The 17,355-nt window shown below is 33.0% G+C and overlaps 1 protein-coding gene across 1 annotated transcript in view; it reads left to right on the top strand.

Annotated features, from left to right (window-relative positions):
• Nucleotides 1–10,392, top strand: part of EXOC5 (exocyst complex component 5) — a 40,005-nt gene extending 29,613 nt beyond the window's left edge. The window contains exons 13-18 of the mRNA XM_019644873.1: nt 1,172–1,280; nt 3,044–3,164; nt 4,695–4,781; nt 7,294–7,402; nt 7,587–7,802; nt 8,437–10,392. Of these exons, the coding sequence (XP_019500418.1) occupies nt 1,172–1,280; nt 3,044–3,164; nt 4,695–4,781; nt 7,294–7,402; nt 7,587–7,802; nt 8,437–8,625 (831 nt within the window). The 3' untranslated portion in view covers nt 8,626–10,392. The remainder of the gene's footprint in view (nt 1–1,171; nt 1,281–3,043; nt 3,165–4,694; nt 4,782–7,293; nt 7,403–7,586; nt 7,803–8,436) is intronic.
• The last annotated feature ends 6,963 nt before the right edge of the window (nt 10,393–17,355 follow it).

Raw genomic sequence — 17,355 nt, forward strand, 5'->3', positions numbered from 1 at the left:
AAGAGGGATCTTATTTTCTCAGCATGACTAATAATTCTTTTACTGAGTAGTTAATCAGTAGCATCATTAACATCAAAATGAACATTTATTATTGTGGTCTTACTGTGTGCCAAACACTGTGCTTAAAAGTACTTTACATGCATTTTCATATTTTATTCTCACCTTACGGCTAGGATATAAGTGCTATTCATATTATTCCCACCTTACAGATGAAGAAATTAAGGCTTGGTAGGGTTAAATAACACCTTAAGCATTCATTTAACCAAAACTGATTAAACTGGGATTTGAACCAGTCATATTTTACAGTGTATCTGTTTATTGATTTTCTCATGCCCACCTCCCAATAAAATAAAGAATGCTTTTTTTAATTGAAATTAACTTTATTTGTATTAACTACAACTGAAGAAATTTAACACATTGTATTTCAATATAACAAAAAGTTGTAATTGATTAGTTTATATCTACATTTTAAAGGTTTGTAACAATTATTTTAATACAGCCAAAGACTTAATATTTGAATTTTACCATTTTTGAAATGTAAAATGCACAAATTATAATATCCAGGCTACATGTCTTATTTTTTAATATTTTAAAATATTTTTCAATTACAGTTGACATTCAGTATTTTAAAGACGAAAATTTTGGATGAAATTTAAATTGAAGTCATACTAATGATATACATTAAATAAAGAATGCTTTTTGTTCTGAGTTTTGCCAGAATACCCTTTGTTCATTTGGTGGCTCTCAAACTTCTTTGACCATGACCCACAGTGAGAAATGCTATTTTACATGGCGGCCCTGTGTACATTTGTTATATTTATTTGTGTGTGTGTATTTCATGAAACTATATTTGGTTTTACTGTGTACATTATGCTTTATTTTCTATTGGTTCTCTCTCTCTTTTCTCTTTCTTATCACAATCCACTAATGGATTGCAATCCAAGTCAGAAAAACATTGATCTAGTCTAAGGCAGGAGAGTTATAGGCAAATATAGAGCATTGTATGTACATGAGAGGTGTTGAGGGTGGGGAGGAAGAGGTGTAAATTATCATTTTGATACCTGAATACTGACTACATCATATACAATGTTGATTGCTAAAAAAAAAAAAAAAGTTGCCTTTTTTTAAAGGTAGACTTGAAGAGTGATGTATTTGGTTTTTGTTTTTAAAGCTCTCTGATCCTTCTGACCTACCAAGGAATGCCTTTAGAATTTTTACCATTCTTGTGGAATTTTTATGTATTGAGCATATTGATTATGCTTTGGAAACAGGACTTGCTGGTGAGTATATTTATTTGTGTTATCCTTTGTATTAAATTTCTTTGATCCTGCTTGTATGTACATAATGTTTTTATATATTCAACTCTGTATGTCAAATTCAGTTCAGTTCAATTAATAATACTTTTTGAGCTCCTGTAATGCAAGGATTTGCCAGGTGCTTAAAAGTTATACAAAGACACAGTTCTCTCATAGTATTTACTACATCGAGCAGGGCAGGGTAAGCTACATATGTCAGTACAGTATATGGCGAAATGTAGTACCATGCTATAAGCTATAAAATGTCAAGGGAACAGAAATGAAGGTGACAGCAATTCTGTTAAGGCAATTGAATAATGAAAGGAAAATATTTGAAAATAAGTCCAGAAAGGAATAGATTCACATTGAAATTTTTCTTTTTCTTTTTGGGTCTTTTGGATTTACTGGTATTAATACGATATTAATAATTTCTTCCCTAAATTCCAGTCCCACTAATCCAGTTGCCTTCTTAACCTCTCCACCTGTTTAATGTGCATCTCAAATTTAACAAATCCCAAATGAAACTATCTTTCGTCTAAACCTGTTCCTCTCCCATTCTTCCCCATGTCTTTAAAAGGCATTACTGTTTACCAGTTGCTCAAGTCCCAAACCCAGGAATGGCCATAATTCTTCCTTTTCATCAACTCTGATATATACTTCCAAACATAACTCAAATTCATCTACTTTTCTCCATCTCCACTGGTACCACTCTAATTTAAACACCATCTCTGTCCACTCCTAACTGGTCTCCCTGTGTACATCATCCTTGCCTCTCTAAGTTACTGACTACAAGAAACAGTTCAATTACTATTATCTTGTTGTAGACCCTTTACTGGCTTCCTATTACTCTTAGGGGGAAAACAACAACAAACTCTTTACAAAAGCAAGGCTTTTGAGCTGGCCTCCTCTTATGTATTCATCCTCATCTCCTCTTGCATTTCCCCTCGCTACCCCAAGCACTCTGATCTTCATTCTTTTTCTTCACTCAGGCTCTTGGCCCATGATGTTTCCCATCTCCCAAACCTTTTACCTTGTCTTGTGTCTGGCTTTTCAACCTTCTTATCTCAACTAAGATGTCACCTTCTGAGAGAGAACTTTGCTGATCATCCTAGCTAAGTAGCCCTCCTCTCCCAGCCTAGTTACTCATTATTTCATCATTGGATTAACTTTTTTCACAGCACTTATCACAATGAAATTTTATTTGTTAGTGTCTGCCTCCACTCACCAGAATTCATTCATTCAGCACATACTAAGCGCCTACTCCTGCACTCATGAAGCTTACATTCTTGTGGGAAAGATAGACAAATGACTAGGAAGAAAAATAAAATTGAGTAAGATAGAGAGTAGTAATGGGGAGGTGGGATGGAGAATTGAAGGGCCGAGGGCTTTTTTAGAAAGGATGATCCGAGAAGGAAAATGAAGTGTATTCGTGGCTCAAGTCAATCATTGGGCACAGGAGAGTGGGAAAAGGAAGGAGAAATTATAGTTCAAGATGATTCATTAATTGATTTATTTTTCAGTCTATTCAGCAAATTATGAAGTTTGAGTAGATGGTGAAAATTTGGATGAATTTTTTTACATTATTAACAGCTTAATTTTACTCTTCTGTCCACAAAAATAATTGCTGATTTATTAAAACAGCAGTTACTTTTATTCATGTTGTATGTATAAAACCACATTCTTTTTTCTCTTGCCAAGATGAACTTCCTGAAGTATAATTCTAACATATACATGCCTTCCAATTTTAGGAATTCCTTCTTCAGATTCTAGGAATGCAAATCTCTATTTTTTGGATGTTGTGCAACAGGCCAATACTATTTTTCATCTTTTTGACAAGCAGTTTAATGATCACCTTATGCCACTAATAAGGTTAGTCAAATTGTCTGCTTTTCATTGGTATTTCAATGAAGATTACAATATTCTACATATCTTTTTGTTAAATTTTAAAAGTAATATACATTTATAAAAACATCAAACCGGACAGGAAGGTGTGAAATAAAAATGAAATTCCTTTTCCTTCTTCCTTGCCTTTCTGTTTTCTCTTTCTACTGTGTTATTAATTTTGGCTTATTTGAAAAGACTGAATCTGTCATCAACTTGTATCGGATGTAAAAGAGGACTTCTAACATGTACCTACTTGTTATAATATGAAAACATAAAACACAAATTTTATGAGATTAATAGGACAGGTTTTGATGAGGCATTAAGTAAGGTTTGGCTTATATTTTCCTATCAATTTATGTGAACTTGTAAAGCACGTGAGAGTTAAGGTAGTGTATGTGTTATCATGTTGTATAAAATTGTATGTGTAGTACAATTTTTAAAGAGGAAAAATATTTTTGTAAAAGATAAAATTCTAGATACTTTGTTATAAACAAATATGCCAAGAAATTCGTCCAGAAACAATCTCAAAAGTAAAAAAATCACTTGTGATCTCTGAATCATACTTTGAAAGGAAATTTACTCATTAAACAGCTATAGTAAAGCCACATAAAAAATTCACATAACTATTACGGTTGTATATTCCTTAATATTTTGGGTGTTTTTGACATTTATATAGCATTCAAAAGACAAATATGATTGTCCAGTTTTTGTTTGTTTTTCATGTAAGAAAGCTAAATACAACTGGATTGGCTGTTAGTCTCCAAATTTTAAATAGTATAATTTACTCTATTTTTAAGACTGGTGATATTCTGTGACTTATTATTATTATACCAGATATTTAATTAAAAAGGAAACCAAATAATCCCAAAATTTCAAAATTACATTTTTATATTGTTAAGGTCTGTCTTCCCTGAAATGAAAGTAACAAATCTAAATCTTCCTCTTTCTTCTGTATGAACTGGTTAAATTTTCCTGGTGTGACTATTATAATGAATTGGGTTTAGTGAATTCTAAATACTGTTGACCGTTGAACAATGAGGAGGTTAGAGGTGCCAGTCAACTCCCCACCCCCCCACCCATGCATTCCAAAATTCATGTATAACTTGACTCCTCCAAAACTTAACTACTAATAGCCTACTGTAGACCGGAAGCCTTACTGATAAGAAAAATAGTAGATTAACACACATTTTGTACGCTGTATGTGTTGTATACTGTATTCTTACAATAAAGTAAGCTAGAGAAAAGAAATTTTATTAAGATAATCATAAGAAAGAGGAAATAAATTTACTATATTTACTGAAAAAAATGCACGTTAGTGGACCCATGCAGTTCAAGTCCATATCATTCAAGGTCAACTATAATTACTTATGTGTTTTTGGATTTGTGCATATATATTAAAATAATGTATGTGTGTGTGTATGTTTGTAAATGTATATAGCAATACACATATGCACATGAAAAACTTTTAGAATTTTAAGGCTACTAATGCAATTTTTTTTTTTTAACATTCAATAGCTCTTCTCCTAAGTTATCTGAATGCCTTCAGAAGAAAAAAGAAATAATTGAACAAATGGAGATGAAATTGGATACTGGCATTGATAGGCAAGTTGTTAGTTTTACTTTTTCTCTTACATTTTTAAAAATTGTAAAAACACTATTATAGCAGTATAAAACTGGTTTTCAGAGACGAAAAACATTCTGTCTTAATTTCACCATCCTGCTATGATGTTTGACGTTATTTTTACATGTTGCTTTCATCCTTATGAGATGTTTTTGTTTTGGATCCCCAAGCTTATTATTTCTCAAACTCAGTATGTTTAGATTTATTTTTAAACCAGATTCAGTTGAAAGCCTTTTTTTTGTAACCTCCCCTCCACTCCTCCCTTTCTCTCCCTCCCTCCCCCTAAACTCCTTAAGAATGGTATGTAACATAGAGCATTTTATTTTCATTTAGAAATTTCAGTGAAATGCTTTAAATAAACATACTAATTTTCTAAAGGTAACTTCCATTAAATGAATGCAAACTCTATATTCAAAGACTTTTGTAATGCTTATTGTAGTTAATTACCTATTCATAGTGTAGAGCAGTGGGCTCTTTTTTTTTTTTTTTGAGATCATAGTGGGCATATATTTATTGATGATGATAATAGCTACCATGTATCAAGTATTTGCTATGTGCCAGACACAGTGCAAGGACCTTTACCTGTGTTATTTATTAGGTAGAAAGTATCAATAGTAACAAACTTACAGCTCCCTTCCCAATTACCTTCTCACTAAGATCAAGAACTACCAAAGAGTATGTGATAATAAGGGAAAGAGAAACAAAATGGAAGACTAAAACTGGAAAACATAAGGATGTTACAGAATTAATTACTGAGACTAGTTTACTGAAGAATTAATCCTTGGAAGAATCATAACAACTGGTCTCTCCCTTTGTTTTTAGTCAGAACTACATGAAATTATACATACATAGAAGTTCATTTAATAAAATTATAATGTATATGTATACATTATATACATTATAATCATCACTTTAAGAAGTAGTTTCCTAACCTAAATCCCTCATATTAAGTTGTTTCTTCTTGCTTTGCCTCAGAATTCCTGAAAATCATATTTGGGAGGTGGGGAGCTTGAATATGTTAAGAGACTTCAAAAGTACTATATAGGAAATAACCTATTTTCTAATTGTCTTCTTAATATATATTAGGTAATTTCTTTTCATCTTTCCATATAAGCCTTAGTCTCAAAGTCTTTGCATTAGTTGTCTAATTGAAGCCACAGTGGTCTGTGGTGGTCTCTTGAATGTGAACTTCTAATTCTCCTTTACGCATGTACAGTGAAGCCTAGAGGTGAGCTCAGCATTCACCTGCGTCCCTGCTGACATATGTTCAGACCAATATCCATCTGCTATTAGGCCAGAATCCCTTTGCCTTTGAAGCTCGCATTGTCTTTCCTTTGCTGTTGCTGTTGTCGCTCAGTCATTCATGTCAATTTCCTACATTTATTGAGGATTTGGACACCTGGCTCATAGTTTTTCTTTTAACCTTAAGTCTTAGGTTATTTCTACTTCCATGTATGTGACCCTTTTGTTTTCTCAATATCTCCACTTTAGCTACCTATTTTTATGTCCTATTAGACCTTGTTATCACTGGTAACAGAAACTTTGAACCTGAATACCCTACTCAATGCCCACAACCTCCTGTTCTTCCAGCTATGTAGACCTGCTTTCTTACCTCAGCAGGAACTCTAGCCCTTAATGTCTTCATCTTTTGCCAATCTGTTATCATTTCGCTAGCTTTACTTTATTCACTATTGTGCTTAGATTGCTTGGTTCATCTCTTGAATTATTCCCTCATAATTACCCCAAAATCCATTTCCTTTAACCATAACTGTCTTACAGATTCTGAAGTGCAGTGGATCGGTGCAGTCTTTTTTATTTTATTTTTATTTATTTATTTATTTTTTTTTTCCGCTGAGCCATCCTGCTACCTATTGGCAGCTTAGCGGCTACTCAGCTCGGGCTGGCCTCGAACCGCTGTTGCTCAGAGCTCAAACTCTTGAGCGAGCTCTTAACCAACTGAGCCGTTCGGCCGGCCCCTGCAGTCTTTTTTATTTGCATAACTGGGTGGCTGATTGCTGTTGGAGAATATGACATAACTCACACATTACTGGTGCTGTTACAAACCCATGCTCTCATTTCTCAGCTAGGTCTTCAGTACCACTTGTCTCCAGCCTCCTGCTTGTCCTTAGACTGTGAAACTCATGTTCTTCTCACCTGTTCTTCCAAACTTTGGCCTCTAATCTTCCCCCCTTCGTTAGCATTCTTTATATATAGGTGTTAAGGAAATGAATTAGTGACAGGCTTTTAATATTTTTAAGACTCAAATAAAATATTGGGCAAATGAATCTCTTTGCCTGCGTTTTGAGCAGGAAACTAATAAAACCAAGATTTCTTTGACATCAAGACCTAGAATTTACTTTTTCTGAAATCTAAAGTCTATCAATAGTAAAATAGTTTTATGGTGATATGAAATTAAATACTTTGAATTTAACTTAATATAAATAATATGAATAAATTAAATGGATCAAATATACGATGTTCTTAATTCTCTAGGACATTAAATTGTATGATTGGACAGATGAAGCATATCTTGGCTGCAGAACAAAAGAAAACAGATTTTAAGCCAGAAGATGAAAACAACGTTTTGATTCAGTATACTAATGTGAGTAAAATGATTTGGTATGCTAGTAAGAATATCTGTTTGTTAACATTTTTATTGGTATATCTACTATGCTTTAAATTTTTTTCTTTCATACTTAGAGATTAATGAGGAACTATATATGTATTCTCTCCTTAGCTAAGCTGATACACATTTCTATATAATAAGTGTAGAAAAAATTTTACAGGCCTGTGTGAAAGTCTGCGCTTATGTAAGAAAACAAGTGGAGAAGATTAAAAATTCCATGGATGGGAAGAATGTGGATACAGTTTTGATGGAACTTGGAGTACGTTTTCATCGACTTATTTATGAGCATCTTCAACAATATTCCTACAGTTGTATGGGTGGCATGTTAGCAATTTGTGATGTAGCTGAATATAGGAAGTGTGCCAAAGACTTCAAGGTATGTAATCACAAGCATCGAATTTGTAAATAGGGCTCAAGAACTAAGTCAGACCATTAAAAATCTGTACTGACTTACAATCATTAGTGAAAAGTTTTTAACTTTTGTGATATTATAGTGAGAAATAACATTTCCTAACTGAAAAAGTATTGTTCTAATCATATTTTCAATATTAACACAGTTTTGCTTCATGCTTTATTTGAGACAAGGCCATATTTCAGTTCCACAATCCAAATGAACTTGTTGACTTCCATTACTGATGCTGTATATATCACACATCAGCAAAATATGTTCCTTCTTCATGTATCTCTCTGAAATCACTTTTCCTTAAGGTTTAAATTATTTAAGAAAAGTGCAAAATTAATGATAATTAGTTCTAGTCCACAAAATGTTACTGTTGAAAATTGACAGTAATATGAATCTTTTCAAAAAGATTATAGCCATGTTTATATAACAACTGAAATATTTGCGTTTTAACACTTCAGGAGCTTTTAAAAATTCTAATGTATTGAATTCCCCCACATTAGTGAGTACTGACTGAAAGTATATATGTGAAAAGAATTTACAAACTAATTATAACACTAGAAATTATTTTGTTTCAATGTTATTTTTTTCTTCTCTTATCTCAATTCAGATTCCACTGGTGTTACAGCTTTTTGATACTCTGCATGCACTTTGCAATCTTCTGGTAGTTGCCCCAGATAACTTAAAGCAAGTCTGCTCAGGAGAACAACTTGCTAACCTGGACAAGACCATTCTTCACTCCTTCGTACAACTTCGTGCTGACTATAGATCTGCTCGCCTTGCTCGACATTTCAGCTGAGGTTGAACTTAGAAGGGAAATTTGTTGTACTTCAGCAGGCCTTGGTTGATAGAAAGCACAGGAGATTTGTTATGACATAGCCAACATTTTATGGAAAAATGACTGTTTGGGAAAACAGCAGCCATATTTACCCTTGAGATTTTTTTTGAAGTTTGGACACTACTAGCCATATTTTATTTTTTCCCCTTACGTTGAATTTTAATTCCACTCTTGAACTTACAAGTTTCAAATTCTGTGAAACGACTTGTCACAGTTTTCATCCTGGAAAATGGTAGTGATGGAAGGCAAATGAGATGTTACCAGTGTTCTGGTTCATGTTCTTTAACATAGTCCATTGGGAAACTTCACCATCCTATTTGCATTAATAGGTCAAATACAGTAAAACTGCATATATTATTTGTCAATTTTAATGACATTTTCAGCACTCGTAATTGTTAATCAAATTATTTTAGGTTTTCCTAGAGAACTTTTGCCTCTTTCAAAGGTTATCAATTGAGCATAATTTCTGTAGTAGGTTGATTGGATTTTTTTTCTGGGGTACAACAATAATACTATTCCAAGAAAAATGTTATAAACTAAACTAAAATGATGAGATGTTTTATGTATGTATTAGAAGTGGATCAGAATACATCTGCTTTCTGGGTAAAAAAACTTAAAAGTTTACTATTTCTTATTTGGTAAATTTAAGTCAATGCTAGCAAGAAATTAATAAAACTACCTTATTTTATATTTCACTTAAGATAAGGTAGAGGACCTTAAAGTAAGGACCATATTTATTCATTATTTTAATATTATAAGGGAAGTAAAAAAGCGAGGTATAGTCTAAATGGTGCATATGAGAAATATTGATAATGTTTAGCAACGATGCAATCCTTTAATATCTCTGTCTTAATGCTAAACTAGAATAAGATGGGATGGATAAACACGCAGGTAGTCTTCTATTTTAAGAGGAATTGGGATTTGATAGATAACATGTATTCTAAGTCTGGAGATGAGCTTTGCAAAACTAGTTTTCAAATCTATAGCTTCTGTCATTATCTTTTTTCAAGGCATTTCTGAAGCAATCCCTACTGAATATAGTTCGTTGAATTGGCTTAATATGGTGACATAATAAATCACTTATAAAATTTTAAACATCAAGTGAAATTTTGAAAGGCTGTTGCTCTATAAACTTGCTCTGTGAGATGCATTCTTAGCTATATGTAGTTTTTCAGCTTCCATTGTGTTGTTCATAGTCTTATAGAAACAGATAAACTTTAATGTTCAACTCATTCTTGGCATTTTTTTCTTTTAATAGTGGCTTTTTGGCCTAATTTTGGAAAACACCTTTTAAGAATGTATTTCTGAATGGTCATCCACTTTATGAACACTTTCAGGTCCAGAGCTTCCTACTGTTTAAGTTACTATTGATTGAATTTTCTTTATTTTCTGTTTAGCCCAATGTTATCAAGGTAAGCAAGAGAAATGAAGTATGCCAACTTTTATCAGAGCATTTTAGGAAATTGTGGCAGCTTTAGTTTTTTATTCTTTAGCCAAGAGAGAGCCAGAACAGGTTTTGGATGCGAGAGAAAGTCATATGCTTGTACTGTTGCCATTTTAGAAAGCTCTGATGTGAATTCAAATTATACCTCTGTTACTTAAAGCCAACAATTTTAAAGCAGTAGTTTTACTGGCTATTTGAACTCTTTGTACACAGTGTCAATTTGTAAAAAAAAGGCGTTGGGGGGGATCTCAAATAAAACATGAGAGAACATTTTAAGACTTCCATATCAGAGAAGTGCTTCAAATTATTTTGTTTGGATTAATTTTTAAAATGTACAGCATATACTTCTTGCATAGATATTTTGCTAATTATTATTTCCATGCTTGAGTTCTGTGTGGTATTTTCCATTATGTCCATTGACAGGGCAGTAACAAAACTCATAAGTGAATACTTAATTTAGAAGTGTTAACATTAATGCTCAATAAACAAATTCCCTGCAATTGTTTTTTTTTTTTCATTTTACTTCATTTTTATATTTTAAGGACATCCATACTGAATTTTATATTATATTTTATTTAAATTTTTAAGATGTTCCTTATTTTTCATAGCATAGATCTTCTCACTTCCTTTTTTATTAGAAAAATACTTGACTATAACCAAGATTAGAAATTTCACCTAAACAGTTTCTTTCTCTAAGAAAAAAATATTGTTGTATAAAGCAATATGCATTCTTTGTATTTTGATTTTTTTAATTATTTTTCATATTTTGTAGCCACTATAAAATTTTGCCCAAAATTTATGGCTCAAAAGAGATGATTAATAAGTAAAATGTTTTTCATATGCACATGGTAAAATTTTAGGTAGCAGTAATGGAACTTTGTATATTAGTAACTTTAGCCAACATTTGAATAAGGATAATCTGCAATTTTCTGCAGTTCCACATGAGGTAACAGGAAATATTTAGGTAATATTTTAAAGTTAAAACTATGCTCTAAAACTCTGCAAATTATTTTTCTAAAACTTGAGTGTATTATGTTTGCATAAAATGGTACAGAAAGTGAAATACAGAACACAGGTTTAAGAAGGAAGTCTAGCTTCTGTAAGTTATGATATTGAAAAAAAGACAGTCAACCAGAGTAAATAGATAGTGCTTATGAAGAATTATTAAATAACAGCTAGGTAGATCTTTAGACGGTTAGCTATCTGACTCTTCCAATACAATTATTAGCCTCATTTTATGAGTATCACGATGGTTGCAAGTCCCTAGCACCTTCCTTGTTTTAAAAAGTTGAGACAGAGTTGAGAAATAGGTAATTCATGGTATATTTTAGGCCATTTTATTTCCTCTTTCATTTAAAGTATTTCACTATCTAAATATCAGCCTTCTGGCTCACAATGAAATATTGGGTTGTTGGAAAAGTCGACGCATTTTTGCAACGAAAAACAGAAAAAATATGTCATGAGTTTTCCAACAACCCAGTAATTGAATTATCAGCCAGTAGATTGATTCAAAGTGGAGAATATACTGCTTCTTTAAAATGCCTTTTTCTCATCTGTGACGTCAAATATTTACAAGTATCGAGATAAAGAGATTTTTGTTCCTGAAATGCTACAAAACCCCTTAAGATGGTCATGTTTATAAGACCGTGCCTAAGGCATGCTTGAACTGTATGTGAGAATAAGGTGCATAATTAGTTAGTGAATTAAAAAGCTCACATCTGGAAGTTTAACTTTTTTTTAAGTGCAAAAATATTCTACATATTACCATATATTTCCCATTGACTCACAAGTGTGAGCTGTTTTTTAGAAGCATACTGAATTTCCCTGATTTCTAAAGGAGAATTTGACATACAAAGCATTCTGTAATTTCATCCAATTAGTTTAGTTTAACTGTATTCAGTTCCTGTAGTACTTTCTATGTGAGAAAGTTTGTCCTGAAATATATTGTGTACTTTGGAGGAAAAGACCAATCCATATTGTTAGAGTAAATAATTCTACATAAAGTAAAAACAGCAATTTTAAAATTGTGATTCATAATAAAGATAATTATAGCTACATTTATTGACTTAAGTCCCATGCTCATTTGATTCCAGAGCAGCCCTCGGGGTTGGGTACTATTATATCCATTTGACAGACGAAACACCTAAGGCACAAAATGGTTATGTAGACCTGCTCAAGGTCTACAGCTAGTAAAAGGCTCCGATTGAAACCTAAATCTTTTTGCTCACTCTATGTTATTAAATACACCATTCTTATATAACACTCAATAGGTCTTTAGTTTGATAGGCTCTTTGGTTTTGCTTAGTCTAATTTTCTTTTCATCCAATGTTTGGTTCTCATGTTTAGATTACAAAGTTGATGTACAGTGTCAGTGTCTAATTTGCTATTGAATTTTTAAAAATATGTCCAATGTGTGGTCATATTTCTTAGATTTGGTTTTTAAAATTTTATAAGTGGTCATGAAATTTTAATTAAATAATAATTTGTGTCTAATAGAAATATTTTCATCAAAAAGTTCTCTTTAGTGAGTATTTTACATAATCATAGTACTGTTTCTGCTTAGTAATTTTTTACAGTAGAAAGAGTCCACATATTTTGTGCCATATTTTGTAATATGGGAGTAAATGACAACTCTACCTTGGAGGATAATGAGGAAATCAGTATTTCTGCTTTCAAAAACAGACGAGTTTAATGTCAGAAGTTTGCCAATTCTGTTATTTATTGCATTGGTAGCTATTAAATGGCTAATGCTGGAGTGAAAATGTAGAGGAAAATGTACTCAGTGTATTAACAATAGGTAGTCATTTTATGTAATCAAAAATTGCATGTTTGATCTTTTAAAAAATTGCCTTAACTTCTTAACTTTTATTCCTACCATTGATCAATCCTTTCTCTTTCCAAATTTAGGGGAGAAACAACCCCTCAATTGTATATGAGAGAGAAACCTGACACATTAGAGCAGCAGTTCTCAACCTTCCTAATGCCGCGACCCCTTAATACAGTTCCTCATGTTGTGGTGACCCCCAACCATAAAATTATTTTCGTTGCTACTCTATAACTGTAATTTTGCTACTGTTATGAATCGTAATGTAAATATCTTTTTGTTTTCCAATGGTCTTAGGCGACCCTTGTGAAAGGGTCGTTCAAGCCCCAAAGGGGTCGCGACCCACAGGTTGAGAACGGCTGCATTAGAGAGTAAAAATTTTAATTGGTGATTTGGAGCAGCTAGGCTGATAACCCTGGGCTTAACAAGATGGCTGTTTTTAAACTAGGCCCCATATGCTTTAACACTATTATTTGGGAAGTAACAGTAAACTTCAGTTCTTGTGATTAATATCACTTTTGGGGGGAGAGACAAGTAATATACCATACTTGCTCATTTTCTAAGTGGTTTAGAAGGTTGCAGCCTGTCTCACCATACAAAGCCAATTTAAATATGAATATATCACGTCATACTCCAAATAGCAAACAACCTCAGAGGAAAGTCATTTATTCAGAAGGCATAGATTTGCGCTAGACAGCAGTGATGCATTACAAATATATAATTATTTGCACTAATATTTGAGCAGGTGGAATGGATTAGAACATGGTCAACATTATGCTGCTGATAACATGTATTTTTATATATTAATATGTACTGTGCAACATGTATTAAAATTGTCAATAATTCATTTTAGCCAAGATACTAATATTTATATTACTGTGTTGAAGAGACAATATCCAGCTGAGCCACTTTTAATTTAAAAGTCTGAAACTGGAATTAAGTTTACTTTTAGAAACCACTTAAATGACTTTTATAATCACTGGAAGGTCAGTAAAACAGAATGACTAGTAACTTAATAGGAAGAAATATAGAGGTTTAAGAATAGGGGTAGAAATTTGGGATAAGTAAGTCAGATGAGTGACTTCCTCTTGTTTTTACATCGATGATCTTAAGGAAAATGTCTTATCGTTTCCAGAGTATCTTCATATTAATAAACTAAGTCTGAAGTTTGGACAGAACCAACTCCAAGGAATTAATCTCCAGTGGTGGACTTTCACATTTTTTAGATTAAACTCTGAGAGGTAGGAAGCCTTCTTGATGCCCCTATTATCTTAAAATAGGCAGGTGCTTTTGAATGAGGCCATCCCTTTTACCTGCTTATCATTTTAATCTTTATACTGTGGATAAATTTGGTTCCTTTGAACTTGGATGTCTTGTGGCAATTCTATTAAGCCTGCAGCTTTTTGCTATAGAGAATATTATCCAAATAGACGTGGACAATGCAGACCTAAAGAAAACTGAAAACTACCTCTACATATATTGTTTGCAAATGCTGTGTGCTATTTAGAGGATTCACATGAAATTATGTGAAAATACTTTATAGGGAATAATGCTAAGTGCCTCCATTATTAGGATTCTCCAGTAGAATGTATTTTCAATTTTTGCCACAAGGGGGAGATGTTATTTTTATAGTAATTCCTGCATTTTTGTTTGATTTTAAAACTATAACATAGCTTCTCTCCAGTGAACAGCACCTTTGGACATGTCACTCTTAACTAATGACGGGAGGAGAGAGTGAGTGTGTGTGCATGCTTAAATAAGATTCTGAAAGTGAGAAAATTTTCTGGGTGAATTAATGGCACAAAAAACAGTTTTGAAGAACGTGTGTGCACAGTGGAAACAGGAGTTGGACAAAGTTCATCGTAATGAAAATTATGTTTTTTAGAACTATATATCTCATGAATTCCTTTATCAACTCTTAATAAGAATCTACTGATAAGTTTTCTGCATTCTGCTTTTTAAAGAAAAATTTTTGAAACAATCTCAAACTTATAGAAAGGTTGTAAATACTGTACAAATAAAATTTTTCCACTTTGAGAGGAAGTTGCTGTCATGCTACCATATTACCCTGCAGTACTTATGTATTTCCCAAAGAAAGAATTCTATATAATCACAATACATCAAAATTAGGAAGTGAACATTGATGCATTACCCCCATCTACTCCTCAGACACATTCAAGTTTCACTGACTGTCCCAATGTTTTACAATGATTCAGTTCAGAATCATGGGTTACCTTAAGTTGTAGGGTCTCTTATTTCTTTCACTCTGGAACAGTCCCTCAGTCTTTCCTTGACTTTTGCTACCTTTGGCACTTTATAGACTATAGGCCAGTTATTTTGTAAAATGTTCCTAAGTTTGGGTTTATCTGTTTCCTCATGATTAGATTCCAGTTGTGCCTCTTTGACAGGGATATTACAGGAGGCATTTTATGTTCTCATTGCATCCTGTCAGGTTGTGCACAATTTCATTTTGCCTCATTTCTGCTGATGTTCATTTTGATCCCTTGCTTAAGGTACTACCTATCAGGCTTCACTGTAAAGTTGCTATTTTTCCCTTTGTAAGTATTTTCTGAAGAGGTAGTTTGAAGCTATGTCTATGTCCTTCTCCTAATCAAAATTTTAGTTTATTAATATCAGTATGGATTCATGGTTTTCTAGTCAATGGATTATTATCTGTCATTTCTTTTGAATCTCAAATTGTCCCATATTTGGCCAGTGGGGAGCCCCTTCATGTTGGCTCCTGTGTCCTTTTGATATGTTGCCATCATTTTTTAAGTACTTCCTTACTTTTGGACACACAGAATTTTTCAAAATTGTCAGCTTGTTCTTTCCTTGCCTCAGCTCTATAATCAAGCATTTTTCCACCTTTTAGTGGAAATTGGTATTTAGAAGCCATGATTTGTGGATGAGGTGTGCTTGTTATGATTGGGATGTCACTGCCTCCACTCCTCTTCAGTGGACAGTGCTGGGAGGCACACAAACACGAGTATATTTTAAATTTACACACACACACACACACACACACACACACACACACACACGCACTTCTTTGTGTGACACTCTCCTTACCCCACTTGAGCTTTAACATTACATATTGGGTTTCTCTCCCCAACTCAGGAGGAGGGCTTCTTACCCCATTCAGCCACTGAAGCATTATTGGTTTTAGGGATAAAGGTTGGGGAATGAAAACGGTCATTACAGAAAATATGTAAAAATTTAAAAATTCTAAATAAAAGTTACTCATAATTTCAGCATTCAGAAACAATTTTTTGGTGTGTGTTCTTTTACTGTAGTGAGTAAATTAGTAAAGCTGAATTGCGAAGGGTAAAGTGTTTATGCAAAAAACAACTTATATTTTGAAGGAATTAAATTTGAAATGCATACAATATGTTTTTCTATAATATATATCCTTACTACTAAGAGTAGTTCCTAATTAGTGATAGAGAACATCAGAAACTGTGAATGGAAATCTGACTATTAAGGACTGAATACCAATAGGGTATTTACTAATAGAGTTCAAAGGGAAAATGATCATATAATTGTTTTGTAGGCCAAAAAATAAAAATACATTTAAGTAAGATAGACTTGATATGAGAAAGGAGTCTATATCTGGATTGGATTTAATACATGTTAAACTTCATATGAACTAGGAGTCTATACGTGAGCAAATTACTCAACTCTCAGTTGCCTTGTTAGGTCTCTGATCATTGCTAGGGCTAAAGTTCTATAATGCTAAATGCAAGAAAATGCAGGCTTTCTGTTACATTAAGAGCTTATAGTGGCATCAGAAATAGATTACCTCAAGAAGTCATTCCTGAGCCCAACTGAGAATATCTGAGTCAAACCCCCAGTGCTTCCATCATGCAGTGATTATATACCATTGTGATTAAGAACTAAGGCTCTTGAATCAGGCAAATGGCAGATGTGCATCTTAGCTTTGTTACTTATTAATGATATGATCTTGTGCAAGTGTTGTACAGTGGGGAGAAAAGACACTTGTGATCATTTCTCACCACTTCTATCAGCTTTTTGAAGGTGTTTCCAGTCCTATATGAGATCAGTCATTCTTCATCTGGCATTGAAATTCTATTCTTTATCAGGTACTGCATTAGAAGTTAGGGTTATTAAGATAAAAGGATCCTGCTCTCCAAAGTCTAGCCAAGTGAGAGAGTTACCCATATTTCCCCATGTATAAGATGCACCCTTTTCCAAAAAATTTGAGGTCTAAAAACTGGGTGTGTCTTATACAATGGTTGTATGAGCGCCCCCCCAAAAAAATGCAAAAAAAGCGGGAAATGCAAGTAAAAAAAAATCTACAACCACTGTATAAAACGTACCCAGTTTTTAGACCCCAAATTTTTCGGAAAAGGGTGCATCTTATACATGGGGAAATACAGTAATATATGCAAACAATTAAAAGTAC

Source organism: Hipposideros armiger, unplaced genomic scaffold, assembly GCF_001890085.2.
Source record: "Hipposideros armiger isolate ML-2016 unplaced genomic scaffold, ASM189008v1 scaffold_5, whole genome shotgun sequence".
NCBI classification, from domain to species: domain Eukaryota; kingdom Metazoa; phylum Chordata; class Mammalia; order Chiroptera; family Hipposideridae; genus Hipposideros; species Hipposideros armiger.